The sequence below is a fragment of the Spermophilus citellus genome (assembly GCF_964194105.1).
Source record: "Spermophilus citellus genome assembly, chromosome: 3".
In the NCBI taxonomy this organism is placed as follows: domain Eukaryota; kingdom Metazoa; phylum Chordata; class Mammalia; order Rodentia; family Sciuridae; genus Spermophilus; species Spermophilus citellus.
Window position 1 is genome coordinate 216,520,774 of NC_138184.1, and position 23,601 is coordinate 216,544,374.

A 23,601-nucleotide genomic window follows, 5' to 3' on the forward strand; every position below is an offset into this window, starting at 1 on the left:
GCAAATATCATTTTGTTAAAATAAAAAATATTTATGTTTACATGTAGTGGGGTTATTATTGCTATTGTTTTTAAAATTTTTTTTGTTGTTGTAGTTGGACACAATATACCTTTATTATAGTTATTTATTTTTATGTGGTGCTGAGGATCAAACCCAGCACCTTGAGCCTTGCACATACTAGGCGAGCACTCTGCCACTGAGCTACAACCCCAGCCCCTATTACTGCTATTTTTGATTAACCAAATATTTAAAATTTTGTTTTAATTTCTTTTATGATAAATGTAAATGGCTATAACTCACATAAACAAAAGCCCTTTGAGATCCTTAGAGTATAAAAGGGATTTTGAGTCCAAAAGGACTAAAAAAAAAACCACTGCTAATCTAGCCTAGTATTACCCCAAAATTTGAATTACTGTGGTGGACAAAGAAGGGATTAAAAAAGGATTGTTGGTGGGTGTGGTTATATAATCCCAGCAATTGGTGAGGCTGAGGATTTAAGATTTGAGGGTAGCCTGGGCAACTTAACAAGACACTGTCTCAAGATAAAATAATAAAAGCATAAGGGTGTAGCTCACGGCTACAGTGCTTGCCTAGCACGTGTTAGGCCTTGGGTTCAATCCCTACCACAAAAAGGAAACAAGATGGGGGACAGGGCGTGGAGATTGCTAAAAAGATGTACATTCCCAGCTGAAATCAAGTGGAGTGAGTTTGTAGAGGTTAGTAAGAATTCAACAATTTTATACAGAAAACCTTAATTATCCACTAATGGGAGTAGAAAAGAATAGAGGAAGATTACTCAAAAATATGGATTTTGCAAAAAACTATAAGTAAATAGCAGAAAGATTAGTAGAGTAGAGCCAGCTGTGATGGCATACGCCTTTAATCCCAGTGGTTTAGAAGGCTGAGGCAGGAGGATCACAAGTTCAAAGCCAGCCTCAGCAATTTATCGAGATCCTAAGCAACTCAATGAGACCCTGTCTCTAAAGAAAATATAAAAAAGGACTGGGGAGGTGGCTCAGTGTTTAAGTGCCCCTGGGTTCAATCCCCAGTACCAAAAAAAAAAAAAAAAAAAAATCAGTAAAGTAGAGGGGAACAGAAGGTGGGAGGAGTAGAGAGAAAGGAGACTGCATTGAAGCAAATTATGTTCCATGCCTTTATAACTATGTCAGAATGAATCCTAAATATTATATGTAGCTTAAAAAGCTAATGAAATTTTTAAAAATATGGATTGTTAAGGTAGAAATAGCAGAAAGTTGAGGAAGGGGATAATAAACCTAGGGACTTAGTGAAGACACTGTGGAAATACTGACCATTTGTTTTTCTTTTTTTTTTTTTTCTTCTTTTAACTGGCTAATTTATTTAAACTTCACAGTAGTAGGAATTAAGGAATTATTATTATTATTAAAGACAGAATTTCTCAGCAGGCTAGTATGTAGCCCTGACCATTTGTCCTTGAGTGAGTAAAGGGGACAAGAGAAGACCTAGGAAATAATAAGACACAAGAGAAAAGACACTTGGATTTTGTTATGTAAACAAAAGTCAGTTTAGCAGGAAGGAGGGAGTAACCACGAGTAGGATGTGGGTCAAATTGAAGAATCAACCTTAGTTGTTAAAGGTTAGCCACCTTATCACTGTTGGCACTGAGAGAAAAGTTTTAATCTAGGAGTTTTCAGACGTGAGGGTGCTATTTTTCAAACTTGCTGCTTAGTATGAGTTTCAAGACTCTTCACTTTTATAAGCCTCACTGTTCTTGTCTATAAAATGTGAAGAATAATAATTACACTGATAGAGTCATGAGAATCAAATGAAATAGCATATTAAATTCTTTGTAAAATATAAATCATTGTATAAATATGTGGAATAAGAGCTATACACTTGCTATTTTCATAAATCTTTGCTTTTTAATTTTCAGGCAGAACTCAAAAGCTTGATGGACAATGCTTCTTCATCCTTTGAATTTGCTAAAGAACTCATCAGGCACAATCTGGTGAATAACGGTTTCCCCGTCTTGACTGACTTCAGTCCTACTCTACTTTGGTACATCCCAGAAATTAGAAAGATGAATAAAAGGAGATGCCCCAACATAAATTGGTCCTCTCCAAAGGAATGCCTCCTTATTGAGAAAGAGAGAAAATGAGTTGAGGATATCAGTCCCTTTCCTTGAGGAAATCTTTTTTTGGGAGGGCAGGGATATATATATTACCTTTGGAAGGAATCTCAAGGCAGTGTAGATCCCAATGTTTGGTTTTTGATCAAAGAAAATATATCCTTGTGGGTAGAAAAAAATGGCAAAGATTTTCTGGTCTTGGAAAGAAGGCCAAGATTTTCTGGGACATGGACCTTGAACAACCGTGATATATGAAGGATTGCAAGCACATTGATTTTACTGGAAGTAAGTAAGTTTGTACTGGGGAATAGTGGAAAGTAAAGTTGGGCAGGGTGGTTAGATTTAGGGCTAGATTATGATGGCCATTGCTTTAAAAAAAAAAATCTGAGCTCAGATTAAGTTTGATTCTATTGACCATGTAATGTAGTGAGATACAGTACAGCTGCTTTCAACTCAGATACCAGGAACTTTGGGCAAGTTAGGTAATATTGCCGAGTCTCAGTTTCCTCATCGGTAAATCATGATAATAATAACTTTATCTTTTCCTTCTGATTTCTCTGGGTTTTTAGCATTAATTTTTCTAGTCCCCAAGCTGAAAACCACAGCTATTTTAGACTCTCCCCTTCCCTTTGTCTCTAATATCTTTTTTTTTTTTTTTTTTTTTGATAGCAGGGATTAAATTTAGGAGCAGTCAACTACTGATCTCATCCCAAGCCCTGTTTTGCCTTTTATTTAGAGACAGGGTCTCACTCAGTTGCTTAGCACCTCATCATTGCTGAGGCTGGCTTTGAACTCATGATCCTCCTGTCTTAGCCTCCTGAACTGCTGGGATTATAGGCATGCACCCTGCGCCCAACTTTTTTTTCTAATATCTACTAGTCACTAAACTCTAGTAATTCTTTCTTTGCAATGACTTATATTAAATCCATTTCTTCTCTAGGTCAATTCTTCATCAAAGATAAAATTGTATTTGGATAGCTTCTATCATGGGCTCCTGCTACTAATTTTTTCACTTCTAAACTAGTTTATTAAGTTCAATTATATCTTTTATGGAGAATAATGCATTTGAGAAAATAGGTTGGAACTTAAGTTTGGAGTATGTTGGACATGGTGGTACATACCTGTAATCCCAGCAGCTTGGAAGGCTGAGGCAGGAGGATTGCAAGGATTCTAGCCTCAACCACTTACAGAGACCCAGTCTCAAAATATAAAAAGGGCTGGAGATGTGGTTCAGTGGCTAAGCTCCCCTTGGTTCAAGGCTAAGTTTAAGAGTTATCATAAATAAATATGGAAGATTTTCACTTGGTGAAGTCCTGACAATTATATATGGAAGAAAGGCTGGGGATATAGGTCAGTTGGTAGAGTGCTTGCCTTGCATCCACAAGGCCATGAGTTCAATCCCCAGCACCACGAAAACGAAAAAAACAACACCATGGATATATATGGAAGAAAGGATTAAAAATATAAATTTATGATTTCAAAAGAGCATTTGTACTTAGGGGGCCAGAGAAAGGAGAGTCAGCATATGAGACAAGAAAGGGCAGACAAGAAGGGCTAACCTAGGGGCTGAGATAGTGGCTCAGCAGTAGAGTGTTCGCCTAGCACGTGTGAGGCCCTGGGTTCAATCCTCAGCACCATATAAAAATAAATAAATAAATAGATAGATAGATAGATAAAATGAAGGTATTGTGTTCAACTACAACTAAAAAAATAAATATTAAAAAAAAAGAAGAGCCAACCTAGATAATGTCATGTCACTTACAACTGCCCATTTTAATCATCTGGGAGGCTTTTGAAACTAATTATGGGCTCTAACCCCAAGGATTCTTAGATATACATATATTCTGGGGGTGGGATGGTGAATGGTCTCTCTATGTTGCCCAGGTTGGCCTTGAATTCCTGGGCTTAAATGGTCCTCCTAAGTCAGCCTCCCAAGTAGCTAGGATTATAGGTACATACAACCACACCCAGTCTTCCAGGGATTCTTATTTAATGGTTGAATTGGGACCTAGCTACTAATGTTTTTCTTAAAAGCTTCCTAGATGGATGTAATATACAGCTCAAGGTAAAGAAACACTATATGTGTATAGAACTGGAAGAAACACATTAGATAGTAAATGGAGTTAGCCTTGGAGAATAGAATTAGAGAGGGAAGTAAGAATACAGAAATTTCCTCTTTCCTTTGAGATGCTGTATTTAAGTTTTTTTCTAATAACCACATAATATTTCTGTAATTATTTGTCCCCCGCTTGAACAGTCTGTAGGGTAGCAGGGGAGTGACTTGTTCCTGCTGTAACCCCAGTACTTATTATAAAAACAGGCATATAGGAGGTGCTATTGAATATTAACTGAATTAATTAAATAAAATATTATCTGCTGTGTGCCACACATCTACCCACTTTGACTCATTGAATTCCAGCTACTTGGGAGACTGAGAAAGGAGAACCCACAGTTAGAGGCCAGCTTCGGCAGTGTAGTGAGACCCCACCTCAAAACATTATATGATAAGGGCTGGAAATGAAGCTTAGTGGTAAATCACCCCTGAGTTTAATCCCTAGTACCACAAAATAAATAAGTAAATAAAAGAAGAAAAAGGATAAAGAGAGTGATGGTTTTAGGTCAGCTTCAGGGTTAAAGTGAAATATTTAAATATGACAGGGGTGTTAAGAAGGATCAAAAGTAGAGAAGAGGAAAAAGAGGAGAGGGTAAGAGGCATAGGAATTAGGTAATAATTCATCCAACAATAAATATTCCCAACGTGTTAACTGATTCCCAAGACTGGTTTAGTGGGATATCATGAACCCAATTTTTAAACATTTTCACTAATAAATATATACGTGCTGCAGTAACATAATTTCTGTATCTCTAGGTTGTTTTCCGAGGAGGAGAAGGGGCCTTACAGGTTTTACCGCCTCTGGTTGATGTCATTCCTGAAGCTAGGCTAAACCTCGTGATTTACTACCTTCGTCAAGGTAAGAAAAATGTGTTATAGTCTTATAATGAGAATTTAAAAATATTTAACTTCTGATTGAATTACTTGCTTAAACTTTTTAAATCTGTAATACTTCCAAAGGTACATTTACAACAAGTTCATAGGACATAACAAATTTATTGGTGCTTATTAATGTGCTTTTTCTTTCTTCTCTTTCCTCTTCTGTTAGTACCTACTTTTTCCTTGTTGTTTTTCTTTTTTTCCCTCTAATTGTTCTGTCTTCTATCCATTCCCTTTTGATTTCTCATGTTTTTCTTCCATTTCCCTTGTAGTAGTTCTTCCTTTTTCTCGTTCCTCCTTATATATAATATATATTCACATTTTCTTGTGTGGTTTTTAAAAATTATCCTAATTGTCTGTCTGTTTCTGTGTACCCTGGGCACCTTATGAGATACATGATTCAAAGAGAATGTGATATCTATTGACCCTAAATAAAGACTGTTAGATCCCTCAAGTCATTTTTCCCTAAGTTCCCAGCACAGGGTAGTGGCTACCATGCATTTGTGGTGGCAATCTGTCAAGGAAGAGGAAAAAGAGGAGAGGGTAAGACACAGACCAACAGTGAGGGCCTTTTTAGGTATGTGGTAGAAACCAACCAGACCACATATTGCTCACTGAAGAAAATGTGGTTATTAAAATGACAATATGGACTTGCAAACAGTCCTCTCTGTTTTATATATAAGTAAAAAGAAATACTTTTGGACAAGAATTAAAGAAACAGTGTATAAATTTTATAAATTTAGTTTATTATGAAAAAAAATTTTTCTTCTGTTTATACCACGGGATTGAACCTAGGGGTGCTTAACCACTGAGCCACACCCCAGCCCTTTATTATTATTATTATTATTATTATTATTTTGAGACAGGGTATTGCTAAATTGCTTACAGCCTCTCTAAGTTGCTGAGGCTGGCTTTGAACTTGCAATCCTCCTGCCTCATCCTCCCAAGCTTCTAGGATCATAGGCATGCGCCACCACTCCCAGCTATTATGAAAAATTTTAAATGTGAACAAAAGTAAATATTATAATAAATGCCCAGGAACTCCAGATTCAATAATTTTAAAGATATTGACAATCTTTTTTATCCACCACTTAATTTTTTTGTTCCTGAAAATTTTAAAGCAAATCTTAGACTTCATCATTCCATTCTTATACAGTTTTTAAAATGGTCATTTTTCTTATCAAAAAACAATGCTATTTGCATATTCTTGGCTTGAACATATTTAGGTGTCTCAAGTTTAATATAAGTTTTCTAAGGATATTTGATTATCTTTGGTATAACTGTGCAAGATTCTCCAACAACTTGATGGAGAATTAGAGGGCAGACAAAACAGATGATATTGTCTGTGAGTGTATATTTTACAGGGTTGGGGATCAAACCCAGGGCCTTGAATATGTGAGACAAATGTTCTACAATTGAGCTATATCTTCAACCCTATTTTCTATGAAAATTTGAATATAGAAGATATAATCTTTCTTGGGACTGCTTCAGAAGGGTTTGCTTGAAAACATTGATATGTTTATTTCTTAAATTTCAGATGATGTACAAGAAGCTTATAATTTAATTAAGGATCTGGAACCTACTACTCCTCAGGTAATAGAGAATATGGAAAGTGGAACTTTGGAGATATAGGTAGGAGCTATATTAGAGAAGAGTCCTGCTTGTAGAATGCCAAAAGAGACTATGTATATTGATCCAGGAATGTTTTACGAGACTTTTGATATGAGAATGAATGTTCTGGGCTTTTATTTATTTATTTATATATGACAGCAGAATGCATTACAATTCATATTACACATATAGAGCACAATTTTTCATATCTCTGGTTGTATACATAGTATATTCACACCAATTCGTGCCTTCATACCTGTACTTTGGATAATAATGATCATCACATTCCACCATCATTAATAACCCCATGCCCCTTCCTTTCCCCTCCAACCCCTCTGCCCTATCTAGAGTTCGTCTATTCCTCCCATGCTCCCGTTCCCTATCCCACTATGAATCAGCCTCCTTATATCAAAGAAAACATTTAGCATTTGGTTTTTTGGGATTGGCTAAGTTCACTTAGCATTATCTTCTCTAACTCTATCCATTTACCTGCAAATGCCATGATTTTATTCTATTTTATTGCTGAGTAATATTCCATTGTGTATATGCCACATTTTTTTTTATTCATTAATCTATGGAAGGGCATTTGGTTGGTTCCACAGTTTAGCTATTGTGAATTGAGCTGCTATAAACATTGATGTGGCGTGTCCCTGTAGTATGCTGTTTTTAAGTCCTTTGGGTATAGACTGAGGAGAGGGATAGCTGGGTTATTCTGGGTTTTTTGGTTAAAATCCCTTATATGGAGTTGATTCCTCAAAAGATTAATGTTTGATACATTAAAACATAGAATTCTGATAAAACTAACAGGTATATGTACTTATCTCACTAGTATAATTGTAACTTGTCTTTATCCCCCATTAGATTGTTAATTTCTTATAGTTAGGGAATTTATCTGTATTATATCTCCAACAGTGTATACTAAGTACACAGTAGGTATTCTCTTTATTGAATGAAGGACTGAATGAAAATATTACCAGACCCCTTGGAGTATAAGCAGTTATATTTCTCAAATGTATTAGAAGTTTCAGCATCTTTTGTGCTATTTTTTTAAGAGAGAGAGAGAGAGAGAGAGAGAATTTTTTTAATATTTATTTTTTAGTTTTTGGCGGACACAACATCTTTGTTTGTATGTGGTGCTGAGGATCGAACCCGGGCCGCACGCATGCCAGGTGAACACGCTACCGCTTGAGCCACATCCCCAGCCCTTTGTGCTGTTTTTAAAATGTATTTTTTAGTTGTCATTGTACCTTTATTTTTTTTTTATTTATAGTCAGTGCTGAGAATCAAGCCCAGTGCCTCACACATGCTAGGCAAGTGCTCTACCACTGAGCTGCAACCCCAGCCCCTTTTCTGCTATTTTTTAATGGGCCCTTTTAAAGAAAAATTGCTAAACCTGCTAAGGAATGTATCTATTAAAGAATTAATATGAAAATAGGGATACAGGGCTGGGGACGTGACTCAAGCAGTAGCGCTTGCCTGGCATGCATGCGGCCTGGGTTCGATCCTCAGCACCACATACAAACAAAGATGTTGTGTCCGCTGAAAACTAATAAATAAATATTTAAAAATTCTCTCTCTCTCTCTCTCTCTCTCTCTCTCTCTCTCTCTCTTTAAAAAAAAAAAAGAAAATAGGGATACAGATGAGGCCCCAGACTCTAAAAAGAAAGAATATCTTACAAATATGAAGGATTTTTTTTTTTTAAGGAAAAGGATCATAACAAAGGAAGGTTATAACATTGGAAAGGGAAAAAAGAATATATATATATAAATGATTTGGACACAAAATAGCAGTGACTAATAGGGTGATAAAAATGATTACATATGGGGGGATCCAAAGTGGCAGGCTAGAGAGAGGCTGCATTCTCTATCACTCTGGGACCTGGGATTCAAGTAGTAGGAATACTGTTTCTCTGCCGAGTGATTAGAGGACCCTCCCCCCATAGCTGCTCCCGCTGTGCCGCACAGGTCTCTAAGACTGAGCGTCAGTGCAGGACTCCCAGTCACTCATCCACACAGGTCCTCCAGGTGCCCAAGTAGGACCACCAGCATTAGCACCCATGCAGGACTCTAGGCTGCCCATCTAAACAGGAGCTCCAGCTACCACTCCCATTGTAGACCCCCATCTACCAATGTGGGGCTCCTCCAGTTGTCTCCATCTTGGGGCATTGCAGCTACTGCCACAGTCCCCTTCATGTGGTAGCCTGCATCTGGGTCCAGAGGCAACCACCAGCCACAACAACTGCACTCCACGGAGCTGCATCTCTGAACACACAGCTCAATGCCACTGCCTTGCCCCACCCAACCCAACAACCCATTGCTGGAAGCAGCTGCCTACCTCTTTGGATACTTTCATTGCCATCTTTAGTTGGGGCATAACACAATAATTCTGGGTGATTTTAACACACCTTTTTCACCACTGGATAGATATTCCAAACAAAAGCTAAACAAAGAAACTGTAGAACTCAATAATACAATCAATAACTTAGACTTAACAGACTTATATAGAATATTTCATCCATCAGTGAGTGAATACACTTTCCTTTCAGAAGCACATGGATCCTTCTCTAAAATAGACCATATATTATGCCACAAAACTCTTAGCAAATTCAAAAAAATAGATACTGCGGTTAGAGCTGGGGCTCAGTGGTAGCGTACTTGCCGGGCACGTGTGAGGCACTGGATTTGATTCTCAGCACCACATATAAATAAATAAATAAAATAAAGGTCTATCAACAACTGAAAAAAATTTATTTAAAAAGGGGGCTGGCCTAGTAGCTCAGTGGTAAAGCATTGTCCTAGCATGTGTGAGGCCCCGGGTTCAATACTCAGCACCACATATACATAAATGAATAAAATGAAGGTACATCAAAAACTAAAAAGGAAAAAATAGAGATAGTAGCCTGCATTCTATGGTTATAATGGAATAAAATTAGAAATCAATGATAAAATAAAAAACAGAAGCTACTCTAACATCTGAAGACTAAATAATATGCTATTGAATGAACAGTGGGTTCCAAAGACATCAAGGAGGAGATCAAAATTTTTAGAGGTGAATGATGTGAATACTGATACAGCATATTGAAATCTCAGGAACACTACAAAGGCAGTACTAAGGAAAGTTCATTGCATGGAATTCATTTCTTAAAAGAAGAAAAAGTCAACAAATAAATGACCTACCATTACATCTCAAAACCCTGGAAAAAGACGAACAAATCAACCAAAAGCAGAAGACAGGAAATAATTAAAATCAGAGCAGAAATCAATGAAATTGAAACAAAAGAAACAATTGAAAACATTGACAAAACAAAAAATTTGGTTCTTGAAAAAATAAATAAAATCGATAGACCCTTAGCCATGCTAAAAAAGAGAAGGAGAGACAAAACTCAAATTACTAACAATCTGTGATGAAAAAGGAAATATCATGATGGACACTACAGAAATACTGAAGATATTTAGAAATTATTTTGAAAATTTATACTCCAATAAAATAGAAAATTTGAAGACATTGATAAATTTCTAGAGTCATATGATTTGCCCAAACTGAATCAGGAAGATATCCACAAGTTAAACAGATCAGTTTCAAGCAATGAAATAGAAGACTCCATCAGAAGCCTTCCAACCAAGAAAAGCCCAGGACCAGATGGATACACAGCTGAGTTCTACAAGACCTTCAAAGAAGAACTAATACCAATATTCTTCAAATTATTTCATGAAATAGAAAAAAAGGAACACTTCCAAACTCATTCTATGAGGCCAATATCACCCTGATTTCAAAACCTTAAAAAGACACATCAAGAAAAGAAAACTTCAGACCAATATCTCTAATGAACATAGATGCAAAAATTCTCAATAAAATTCTGACAATTGAATACAAAAACATATCAAAAAGATAGTGCACTGTGATCAAGTGGGGTTCATCCCAGGGATGCAAGCTTGGTTCAATATATGGAAATCAATAAATGTAATTCATCATATCAATAGACTTAAAAATAAGAATCATATGATAATCTCAATAGATTAAAAATAAGCATTCCACGAAATTCAGCACTCCTTCATATTCAAAACACTAGAAAAACTAGGGATAACAGGAACATATCTCAACATTGTAAAAGTTATCTATGCTAAGCCCCAGGCCAATATCATTCTAAATGAAGAAAAATTGAAAGCATTCCCTGTAAAAACGGGAACGAGACAGGGATGCCCTCTTTCACCACTTCATAGTTATTGAAACTCTAGCCAGAGCAATTAGATGAAAGAAAGGTATAAAAATAGGAAAATAAGAAATCAAATTATCACTGTTTGCTGATGATATGATTCTATGCCTAGAATACCCAAAAAATTCCACCAGAAAACTTCTAGAACTAATAAATGATTCAGCAAAGTAGCAGGATATAAAATCAACACCCATAAATCAAAGGCATTTCTAAACATCAGTGACAAATCCTCTGAAAGAGAAACTAGGAAAACTACCCCATTTAAAATAGCCTCAAAAAAAAAAATACTTGGGAATCAACAAAAGAGGTGAAAGACCTCTACAATTTATCTACTGAATGCTAAAGAAATAAATAAGACCTTAGAAATAGAAAGATCTCCCTTGTTTTTGGATAGGCAGAATGTCAAAATGATCATACTACCAAAAGCACTATACAGATTTAATGCAATTCCAATCAAAATCCCAATGACATTCCTCATAGAAATAGAAAAAGCAGTCATGAAATTCATCTGGAAAAGTAAGAAACCCAGAATAGCTAAAGCAATCTTAAGCAAGAAGAGTGAAGCAGGTGGCATCACTATACCAGACTTTAAACTATACTGCAGAGCAACAGTAACAAAAACAGCATAGTATTGGTACCAAAATAGAATTGTTGACTAATGGTACGGAATAGAGGACACAGAGACTAACCCACATAAATACAGTTATCTCATATTAGACAAAGGTGCCAAAAACATATATTGGAGAAAGGATAGCCTCTTCAACAAATGGTTCTGTGAAAACTGGAAATCTACATGCAACAAAATGAAATTAAGCCCCTAGTCTTACCATGTACAAAATTCAACTCAGAGTGGACCCAGGACCTAGGAATTAAACCAGAGATCCTGCACCTAATACAAGAAAAATTAGGCCCAAATCTTCATCATGTGGGATCAGGCCTCAACTTCCTTAATAAGACTCCTATAGTGCAAAAAATAAAATCAGGAATCAATAAATGGGATGGATTCAAACTAAAAAGCTTCTTCTCAGAAAAGAAACCATCAGTGAAGTGAAAGAGAGCCTACAGAAAGGGAGCAAATTTTTACCACAGGCATATCAGAACACTAATCTCTAGGATATATAATGATTCAAAAATCTTACCACCAAAAAACAAATAATCTAATCAATAAGTAGACCAAGGAACTGAACATACATTTTTCAGAAGAAGATATACGATCAATCAACAAATAAATTTTTAAAAATGTTCAACATTTCTAGCAATTAGAGAAACGCAAATCAAACTACTCTAAGATTTCATCTCACTCCAGTCAGAATGGCAGCTATTAAGAATACAAACAACAGGGGTTGGGGTGGGACCCTGGGGTTGTGGCTCAGTGGCAGAGCGCTTGCCTAGCATGTGTGAGGCACTGGATTCAATGCTCAGCACCACATATAAGTAAATGAATAAAATAAAGGTTCATCAACATCTAAAAAATTTTAAAAACCAAAGAATACAAACAACAATAAGTGTTGACGAGGATGTGGGGAAAAAGGCACTGGTGGGACTGCAAATTGGTACAGCCAATATGGAAAGCAATGTGGAGAATCCTTGGAAAAATGGAAATGGAATCACCATTTAATCCAGCTATCCCACTCCTTGGTCTATACCCAAAGGACTTAAAAACAGCATTCTACAGCAGCAGAATTCATAATAGTTAACTGTGGAACCAACCTAGATGCCCTGCAGTAGATTAATGGATAAAGAAAATGTGGTGTATATACACAATGGAATATTACTTAGTATTAAAAGAGAATAAAATCATGGTATTTGCTGGCAAATGGATGGAGTTGGAGAAGATTATGCTAAGTGAAGTTAACCAATCCCAAAAAAACAAATGCCAAATGTTTTCTCTGATTTAAGGATGCTGATTCTTTTTTTTTTTTTAAAGAGTGAGAGAGAGAGAGAGAGAGAGAATTTTTAATATTTATTTTTAGTTCTCGGTGGACACAACATCTTTGTTGGTATGTGGTGCTGAGGATCGAACCCGGGCCGCACGCATGCCAGGCGAGCGCGCTACCGCTTGAGCCACATCCCCAGCCCAGGATGCTGATTCTTAATGTGGTTGGGGGGACAGGGCATGGGAGGATTAGATGAACTCTAGATAGGACAAAGGGGCGGGAGAGGAAGGGAGCAGGCATGGGGGTAGGAAAGACAGTGGAATGAGATGGACATCATTACCCTAAGTACATGTATGGAAGACACAAATAGTGTGACTCTACTTTGTGTAGAACAAGAGATATGAAAAATTGTGCTCTATATGTGTAATATGAATTGTAATGCATTCTGCTGTCATATGTAACGAATTAAAACTTTTTAAAAAAGAATTCAAACAACAATAAGTGTTGGTAAGGATGTGGGGAGAAAGTCACGGCACACTCATACATTGCTGGTGGGACTGTAAATTGGTGCAACCAATCTGGAAAGCAGTATGGAGATTTCTTGGAAAACTTGGAATGGAACCACCATTTGACCCATCTGTCACACTCCTCAGTTTATACCCAAAGGACTTAAAAACAGCATATTACAGGGACACAGCCACATCAATGTTTCTAGCTGTTCAATTCACAATAGCTAAATTGTGGAAGCAACCTAGATGCCCTTCAGTAGATGAATGGATAAAGAAACTGTGGTATATATACACAATGGAATACTACTCAGTATTAAAAGAGAATAAAATCATGGCATTTGCAGGTAAATGGATGGAGTTGGAGAATATCATGCTAAATGAAGCAGCCAATCCCCCCAAAACAAATGCAGAATGTTTTGTCTGATATGAGGGTGCTGATCTATAATGGGGATGGGGGGTGGGAAGCATGGGAGGAATGGAGGAATTTTAGATAGGACTGGGGGTAGGAAACATAGTGGGATGAGATGGACATCATTACCCCAAGTACATGTATGAAGACATGAATGGTGTGACTCTATTTTGTGTTCAATCAGAGACATGAAAAATTGTGTTCTATATGTGTACTATGAATTGAAATGCATTCTGCTGTCATATATAACAAATTAGAATTAATTAATTAATTAATTTAAAAATAAAAGTGACCTGAGGTGAAGGGTTTGAGAACTGCTAATCTAGTTCATAATAAACTCCATTTTATTAGGTATTGATATAATTAGTAACTAATATAATTATTAATATTATGTACAATAAATGCTTCAAAAGTTAACATTATTATATAATAATATTGTTATACAATAAATTACATACTTTAAATATAAAAAAATGATCACATACAGGCTAGAGATGTAGCTCAGTTGGTAGAGTGCTTGTCTGGCATGCATAAGTCCCTGGGTTTGAACCCTAGCACGATAAGAAGAAAAAAAAAAAAAAACATCACATGAACGTGTGGTTGTTGTTTTTGTTTTTGGTACTGGGGATTGCACTGAGGGCATTTGACCTCTGAGCCACATCCCAGCCCTATTTTGTATTTTATTTAGAGACAGGGTCTCACTGAGTTGCTTAGTGCCTTGCTTTTGCTGAGGGTGGCTTTGAACTCTTGATTCTCCTGCCTCAGACTCCCAAGGGTTTTTAATCGGGGTTTTTCCCCCTTTAACTGAATTACAGAAGTTATTCCTGGAGTTTCCACTGAGTTATTAATAAGATTGGAAGTTTATGTATGCACAAGGCCCTGGGTTCAATCCCCAGCACCACACACACACACACACACACACACACACACAAAGTGGGAGTTTACAAATAATGATGAATTCTATTGCATCAATGCATGCCTACTGGAAATTAAATGAAAGTCTCCTACTTCTTTCATTCAAGCCAGGGATATAATAGAGAAAAGTGACTCAGTGTATGAAGTACCATGATGATGTAAGGGATTAACTAGTAAGATATCTATCTCACAGCTCTAAATTCTTCTTAAATTAATCAGTGTTATTGTACATTTCCAGGAGTATATCCTCAAAGGAGTGGTTAATGCAGCCCTTGGCCAGGAAATGGGTTCTGTGAGTATGAATTTATTGGTAATCCATAGTTTGCAAAGTGATAGATGTGTGGAAAAGACCAAAATGGATATCAAAGTGCAACCAGTAATAAGATTACCCACAGGCTCTTCTACAATTCCTTTTATTTCTACAAAACCTCCAATCCAGGACCGGGGATATAGCTCAGTTGGTAGAATGCTTGCCTCGTACGCACAAGGCCCTGGGTTTAATCCCCACCGGCACCACCAATAAAAAAATTAAAAATAAATTTTAAAAAATTAAAAAAAAAAAGACCCTCAAATCTAGATTCCATTGTTAAAAAACAACAACAAGGATTGGGGCTGGGGCTCAGTGGCAGAGCATTTGACTTGTGCATATAAGGCACTGGGTTCGATCCTCAGCACCACATAAAAATAAACAAATAAAATAAAGGCATGCTATTCATCTACAACTATAAAAATTTTTTTAACTTTTATTTAAAGACTAAAAAAAGAGACAGAGAAAGAGAAAGCCCTAACCCTAAAAATTGATACTTTGTTTAAAAAGAGCTCTATTTTTTTTAAAGCTTTTACTTTTTTTTTTTAAGTTGTCCATGAACCTTTATTTTATTTATTTATATGTAGTGCTGAGGATCGAACTTAGTGCCTCACACATGCTAGGCCAGCACTCTCCCACTGAGCCACAATCCCAGCCCAAGAGCCCTATTCTTTATTATTATTATTATTATTATTATTATTATTATTATTATTAGTTATAGTTGGACACAATATATTTATTTATTTATTCATTTATTTTATGTGGTGCTGAGAATCAAACCCAGTGCCTCACACGTGCTCAGCAGGTCACACCCCCAGCCACAAGAACCCTACTTTTATACAGTGCTTATATTTAATAACAAAAAGATCATTGCAAAGGTTTATTCTCATTTTCAGCAGTGTCTGTTTTTTAAAAACCTTTTACATCTCTGAGCTATAATTTTGGCATCTATAAAACAGGGAATATTATTTCTCTAGGTAAGCCTTTTTTTTTTTTAAGGTGCTTTGAGTGAACCTAGGGCCTTGTACTTACTAACTATGTGCTCTACCTCTGAATCATACCCCTGACTCCTCTAGGAGAACATTTTATGAGCACCAAAAAACTCTAAAATTAGGTTCTTATCCATGTTAATATGGCCTGTTAAGTTCTTTATGGAACAAATTGGGATATAAGTAAATCTTTTTATCTCTAATTTACTCCATAGTGTCTTATATAAATATGCAATAAATACTTATTGATAAATAAATGAGTTCAACAAACACTCATTGTTATATCCGTACCTTCTACACCAAAATTGAATGTATGGTAAAAGAACATTAAGTATTTGTTGAAAAGTGAGTAAATAAGTTTATTTAAGACCAGGACTTGGGCTGGGGATGTGGTTCAAGCGGTAGCTTGCTCACCTGGCATGCGTGCGGCCTGGGTTCGATCCTCAGCACCACATACCAACAAAGATGTTGTGTCCGCCGAGAACTAAAAAATAAATATTAAAAAAAATTCTCTCTCTCTCTCTCTCTCTCTCTCTCTCTCTCTCTCTCTCATTCTCTCTCCTCTCTCACTCTCTCTTTAAAAAAAAAAAAAAAAAAAGACCAGGACTTTTATAACAGACTTGGGGGACTGGATTTTTCTTCTCCTTTTCTATCTGACCCTGCATAAGTTTTCATTCAATTTCAGATTATCACTTTATAGTTGCTTTTGCTAGTAAGAATCAGTATTATTTTGGTCATTATTTAAAATAAGGATATATGTTAAATCTTGACAAATATACTAGAACCATAAAGTGCAATATAAATAAAATATTTTTACCTTATACCTTATCTTCTATATCAGCTCTGTTTTGTTTTTCAGAGGGATCATATGAAAATTGCCCAGCAGTTCTTCCAGTTGGTGGGAGGATCAGCAAGTGAATGTGGTATGTTTGAAATCTATACTAATGAGCATGACTCACAATTGGAGTTGGGTAATGTTAACTAGTGAAGTTTCATTTTTTTTTTGTCTAGGGATATATGTTAGGCTTCATATTATAAAGTGGGAGGTCAGAATATTGGAATTATCATTTCTGAGTATTTTAGCTAAAGTGGAATGAGAGAATAAATAAATAAATGAGTATATATTTACTCTTTAGATCATGAGAGTTTTAAAAGTATGAATCAGTTTTAATATGAATTGTTACATTTTATTGAATTTTCAATAGTTCTTTTTTTGTTATTGTTTTTGTGATGCTGGGGATTGAACCTTGTGCATTCAAGACAAGCATTCTACCAACTGAACTATATCCCCAGCCCTCAATAGTTCTTTACATATTAACTGTTGGTCATATTGCACATATTTTTTCCAGTGGATCATTGGCCTTTAAACTTTGCCTGTGGTTTTTCACCCATATAAAAAAATTAAAATGATATTTAAGTTTATCTTTTATGTAATGATTTCTTACATGGATATTAAACTTAGAAAGTGTTTTCTTCCTGGAATAGCAACCTAAGGTTCACATATATTTCCTAGTAATAGTGACTTTATTTTTACTATTAAAGTAATTGATTTCATCAGTCAAGATTCAGTGTAAGGGGCTGGGTTTGTAGCTCAGTGGTAGAGCACTCACCTAGAACATATGAGGCATTGAGTTCAATCCTTAGCACCACATAAAAATAAATAAAATAAAGGTATTGTGTCCATCTACAACTAAAAAATAAAATAAAGAAAAAATAGATTCAGTGTAGGATTTGAGGAAGGGCTATAGAAAGGGCTGATAGTAGCTGGGGCGTGATGGCCCATGCCTATAATCCCAGCAGTTTGGGAGGCTGAGGCAGGAAAATTGCAAGTTCAAAGCCAGCCTCAGCAACTGTGAGGCACTAAGAAACTCAGTGAGACTTTGTCTCTAAATAAAATACAAAATATGGCTGGGGATGTTGCTCAGTGGTCGAGTGTCCCTGAGTTCAATCCTCAGTACCAAAAAAAAAAAAAGGCGGGGGGGCTAATATCCAGTATGAATTGATCTGGCTGCCTATACCAGTTGTCTATGGCTGGCATCTATTCTGATTAATGTTATTCATGCTCAACAGATTGTTAAATATTTTTATCACCCCTGAGATATTCACAACTGTTTCATCAATACTATGTGCGAAATAATTTTCTTTCCCTGTATATTCATTAATTCATTCATCTAACAAAAATGTATTGAGGTATTGGGGATGAATGAATATAGCAGTAAACAAAATGAACAAATGAACAAAACTTCCTACCCTTGTGGAGCTTACAGTCTTGTGGAACAGACAGACTAAGGACATAATGCATAAATAGGTTATATGATATATCAGACTATGATAAGTGCTATGGAAAAAAAAATGAAGTGGGTAAAATCTTGAGAATGCCTGTGGCAGGGGTCAGGATTATACTAGTCCTCTGCTACCTCTAGTAGGAGGCTGATGCCAGACAGAAAGTTGGATTGGAATAAGAATCTGCTGGTTCTGTGACAAGTTATTTCTCCGTTTGAGACTGGAGGTGCTAGGTTGTCTTAGACAAGTGATAAAGGAGATCAAGATACATTGATTGTATAGATGTTAGAGTTGGATGAGAGAATCAAAACCCAAAAAATGATCTGGGGAATACTGGAGCCAGTGTACCTGAAGAGACTTGTTCATTTTGTACTTTGGGAGTTAACCCCCCAGAGAGATTATTAGTCACTCAAGTGCTGTGCCCTCTGTTATGCTGAGGCTTGATCCACTAAACAGAATCTGTAATTGCAGAATCTAGAAAGATGTCTTGGAATGTATTCCTATTTCTAAATTGTATACTAACTCAAATTTCAACTAAAGAGAGCTTTTAGTTTCATTAACTTCCATGGTTTCTTTTCCCCTTCCATTTCAGACACAATTCCAGGGAGGCAATGTATGGCTTCATGTTTCTTCCTGCTTAAACAATTTGATGATGTCTTGATTTACCTCAATTCATTTAAGGTCAGTATATAATTATCTATATGACTGTATGTGTGAAATACTATAAATAATGTGTCAGAAGTTAGATACTCTTACAGATAAGGTAGCCCTTTTTTTTTCCTCTGGTGGCATTAGAGACAAGGAATTAACCTAATTCCTTGAGATTATTTATATATTTATCCACTGTAACTAATGGTTTTGTACTTTATATTAAAGTTAATGCTCATTATGGCCATTTTTGGGATATTTTTCAGAGTTACTTCTATAATGATGACATCTTTAACTTTAATTATGCCCAAGCCAAAGCAGCAACAGGTAATACCAGTGAGGGTGAAGAGGTGGGTACCAATTGTTTTTGTTTGTTTGTTTGAAAGAATGACATTTACTAAGACACCTGCTTTTGAAGACATTTGAATGAGTCTATCTAAAAACATCTTTATCTTTTTCTTACTAAAATAAAATGATTGTGGGTAAAGGACTACTAAAGATTCTTTTGTTCTTAGATTACCTTAAAAAGTACAATGTGAATAGACATATAGGGTTTTTTTTATTTGTTTATTTTTTAGTTGTAGTTGGACACAATACCTTTATTTTTTTATTTTTATGTGGTGCTGAGGATCGACCCCAGGGCCGTGTGTGTGCTAGGCGAGCGCTCTACCTCTGAGCCACAACCCCAGCCTGACATACAGGTTTTTTGTTTTTTTTTAATATTTATGTTTTAGTTGTAGTTGGACACAATATCTTTATCTTATTTATTTAGTTTTTTATGTGGTGCTGAGGATTGAACCCAGGGCCCTGCGCGTGCTAGGCAAGCGCTCTACCACTGAGCCATGATCCCAGCCCAAAATATAGGTTTTATAACATTAATATTTACCCTTTTTGATAAATTTTATAGAACTATAATATGTATAGAAAAGTATACAAATAACAAGTATGCCCTGTGATGAATAGCAATGAAGTCAACATACCTATGTTATTATCACCTAGATCATGAAACAATATCATCAAAACCCTTGAAACCCCTCATCTCCATTGTAAGTCAGTCCCCTTCCCCCAGGGTCAACCACTGTCCTGATTTCAAACTCCATAGATTGATTGTCTTGATTTTTTCAAAATAATTTATTTGAATTCTTCAATTTAATTTTGTTATTAATCTATAAGGCTATATTGATCATCAGTCTAAGGTAAGCTGATATTGTATGTTTTTATTACAAAACTATTCTCAGATTTATTTCCTTTCTTTCCTCTTGTTGTAGGTGTTTCTCTTGATCCAAAGTGAGAAGATGAAAAATGATTACGTTTACCTCAGTTGGTTAGCTCGGTGCTGTGAGTCTTCTTTTAAATACATAAATATAAGCAATGATTTTCTTTTTATTTTTCTTATTTTATAATCTGTTTTGAAATTACATTAAGCATTATCTAATCTTTAAGCATTTCTTGTATTTTTTTCTATAGAATGAGTAAACACTGGGCTGGGGATGTGGCTCAAGCGGTAGCGCGCTTGCCTGGCATGCGTGCGGCCTGGGTTCGATCCTCAGCACCACGTACAAACAAAGATGTTGTGTCTGCCGAAAACTAAAAAATAAATATTAAAATTCTCTCTCTCCCTCTTTCTCACTCTCTATTAAAAAAAAAAAAAAAAAGAATGAGTAAACACCGAAATTAAAGGTGGTTAATAATACTCAGTAAGAGTTGCCATGTAAATATGTTAGGAAAGTTCATCCTATGATTAGTTCCACCAACCAACACTTACCTACTACTTATAGTCCTGATAAATGTCAAGTTCTTCTACTTCATTAAAGTTTCCAAACTCTCAGTGTACCATGTTGTTTGTGAAATAATACACTCTGATTTACCTTTTCGATTTCTAGGCCTGAAAAGTGCCAAAATGTCAAAATTGTAATATTTTTATATACTATATAGTCTATAAGTGCTCTCATTATTTTTTTTTTGGCTCCTTTTTTTTTTTTTAACTCAGATTTCAAATATTCATTGATTTTTTTTTTCTAAGCCACAGGAAAATTTTAGCAATTAGGGTTTTTGTTTTGTTTTGTTTTTAACATTCATAGTTATAGATGAACACAATACCTTTTTTAATTTATTCATTTATTTTTACGTGTGCTGAGGATCAAACCCAAGTGCCTCACTTGCTAGGCAAGCACTCTACCATTGAGCTACAACCCCAACCTAGCAGTTAGGTTTTCTTTTCTTTTTTTAAAATATTCTTTAGTTGTTGATGGACCTTTATTTTATTTATATGTATGTTTGCTAGGCAAAAGCGCCACCACTGAGCCACATGCAGTTAGGTTTTCTAAGTGAATGGAAACTGTGAATAGGATTGAATGAATGATAGGTGTCCTCTTAAGCAAATTAGCAAAGTAGAAACTACAGGAAATCAACTCAATCTAAAAAACAATTATATTGGGCTGGGGATGTGGCTCAAGCGAAGCGGTAGCGCGCTCGCCTCGAATGCGTGCGGCCTGGGTTCGATCCTCAGCACCACATACCAACAAAGATGTTGTGTCCGCTGAGAACTAAAAAATAAATATTAAAAATTCTCTCTCTCTCTCTCCCTCTCCCCTCTCTCATTCTCTCTTAAAAATAAATAAATAAATAAATAAATAAATAAAATAAAAAACAATTATATGAATCTGAAATATTTTAAATATGGTAGGATTCCAGTAGACAGCCAGCTTAATGCCAACATTGCAAACTTTCCATGTAAGGGTATTCTACCACTACTTTATATATTTAGAATATAGAATAACAATATGCAAAAGTTATTTCCTGTCTTCTTTCTTGTTTCCTTTTTCTGTTTTTTGTCTGTTTTTTTTTTTTTTTTTTTTTTTTCAGTACTAGGATTGAGGCCAGGGCCTCATGCATACTAGGCAACTACTCTATCACTGAGCTATATCCCCGGCCCTTTTAAAGTTTTATTTTGAGACAGGGTCTCCCTAAATTGCCCATGCTGACCTAAAGCTTGCAATCCTCCTGCCTCAGCCTCGCCAGTAGCTGAGATTATAAGTGTGCACCACCATCCCCTGCCAGAAGTTATTTCTTTTTCATTTAAAAATCATAACTATCTCTTTCCTTTTGTAGATATCATGAATAAGAAACCAAGACTAGCCTGGGAACTTTATCTCAAGATGGAAACTTCTGGCGAGTCCTTTAGTCTTTTACAGCTCATTGCTAATGACTGTTACAAGGTGAGTTTGAGAGGTAGTAAAGGGAAAATTGAAAATGAGCATTACATTGCTGCAGTGGCTAAATTTTAGGGGAAAATGTCCTAGAACCTAAGTGGTTATTGGTGCAAAGATTTTTGCATAGTCATATCAGAAATATCCTTTTTATAAATTAACACTAGACTTAAGTATATAAATTACTGAACTCCAGAGGTGGACAGTATTTATAGATATCATTCATATATTCATCTGTTGGTTGGAAATTTGATTCTGAAATTATGTCTAGAGACAGATTGGGAATCATCGTCAACATTTAAGTAGTAATTGAAATCCTCAAAAACAGTGAGATTTACCAAGAAAGGAAATAAGTGAGAAGTGTTGTAAACCAAGCCTTGAAGAATATTAAGATATAAATGGTAGACAGGAAATACAAAGGAACCAGAAAAAGGAAGAAGAAAGCAGTCATATTTAACACTAGTCTGTGTTTGTGTGTGTATGTGTGTGTGTGTGTGTGTGTGTGTGTGTGTATTAGATAGACAGATAATTAGATATTGGGGGAGAGAGATATGTCAAGAGGTAGTTGAAAAGACAAAGAAAAGTAGTTTTATTCATTTATTTATTTATTTTTAGTTATACACACAATACCTTTATTTTATTTATTTATTTATATGTGGTGCTGAGGATCAAACCTAGTGCCTCACATGTGTTAGGCAAGCACTCTGCCACTGAGCCACAACCCCAACCCCAACCCCAGAGAAAAGTAGTTTGGGACCTTATCCTGTAGATTACAAGTTTTTAAAAAATATTAGCCTCAAATCCTAGAAAATTTCTATTTTTGGAATATCTCATCCTATTGAAAATATGGGAAAATATCAGATAAAGAGAATACAATGTTAAGCTAATCGATAACAGCATGTTTCAAAGTGAATCATTACTAAAAAAGAAGTATCGCCATTAGTAGAGAAGGATTCGAGACACTGGAAACTTGAAAATAACGGTTTAATATGATTCAGTGGGCAGTAATGTGATTAAGTAAGTTACAGAAGGCTGAGGAAAAGAAAACATTGACAGGAAATGATTTCAATTTTAGATGTATTAAATACCAAGTATCATTGGAGCTCCCAATAGAAATTATACAATTAGGAAACTCACAGAGTGAACCCAGAAAAGTATTTAGAAAAATCAGGAGAGGAAAAAATAGTTTTCATTTCTCTTTTTCTAATTCCTATTTATCACAAGCCAAGGAAGGGGAATGTTAAATTCTATATCTAGATAGAAATATATAAGAACTGAGATGGCAGTAGCAGCAGATAGAGAAGAAAGTCAGATTAGAAAACAGGTGTAATGAGTATAATGTTGACCAGAGTCTTTAAATTCATGATTTTGAGAATAAGGAAAAAAATTATGGTGCCAGCTTAAAAGGGAAAACAGTATGGATTTAGGGGAGTTGGGGTGGAGAGTTAATTTTGATGGGTAAAATTATACTGTAGGCTAAGGAAAGGGAGATTAAAGATTCAAGAGAGTATAGCCACTTTTGATGGATTAA

The 23,601-nt window shown here is 35.6% G+C and overlaps 1 protein-coding gene across 1 annotated transcript in view; it reads left to right on the top strand.

Moving 5' to 3' along the window:
• Positions 1–23,601, top strand: part of IFT56 (intraflagellar transport 56) — a 66,458-nt gene that overhangs the window by 28,906 nt on the left and 13,951 nt on the right. Inside the window, exons 8-16 of the mRNA XM_081285436.1 lie at positions 1,913–1,987; positions 4,977–5,079; positions 6,637–6,692; positions 14,873–14,926; positions 16,790–16,853; positions 18,806–18,894; positions 19,128–19,211; positions 20,130–20,199; positions 21,973–22,079. Coding sequence (XP_081141562.1) covers positions 1,913–1,987; positions 4,977–5,079; positions 6,637–6,692; positions 14,873–14,926; positions 16,790–16,853; positions 18,806–18,894; positions 19,128–19,211; positions 20,130–20,199; positions 21,973–22,079 — 702 coding nt within the window. The remainder of the gene's footprint in view (positions 1–1,912; positions 1,988–4,976; positions 5,080–6,636; positions 6,693–14,872; positions 14,927–16,789; positions 16,854–18,805; positions 18,895–19,127; positions 19,212–20,129; positions 20,200–21,972; positions 22,080–23,601) is intronic.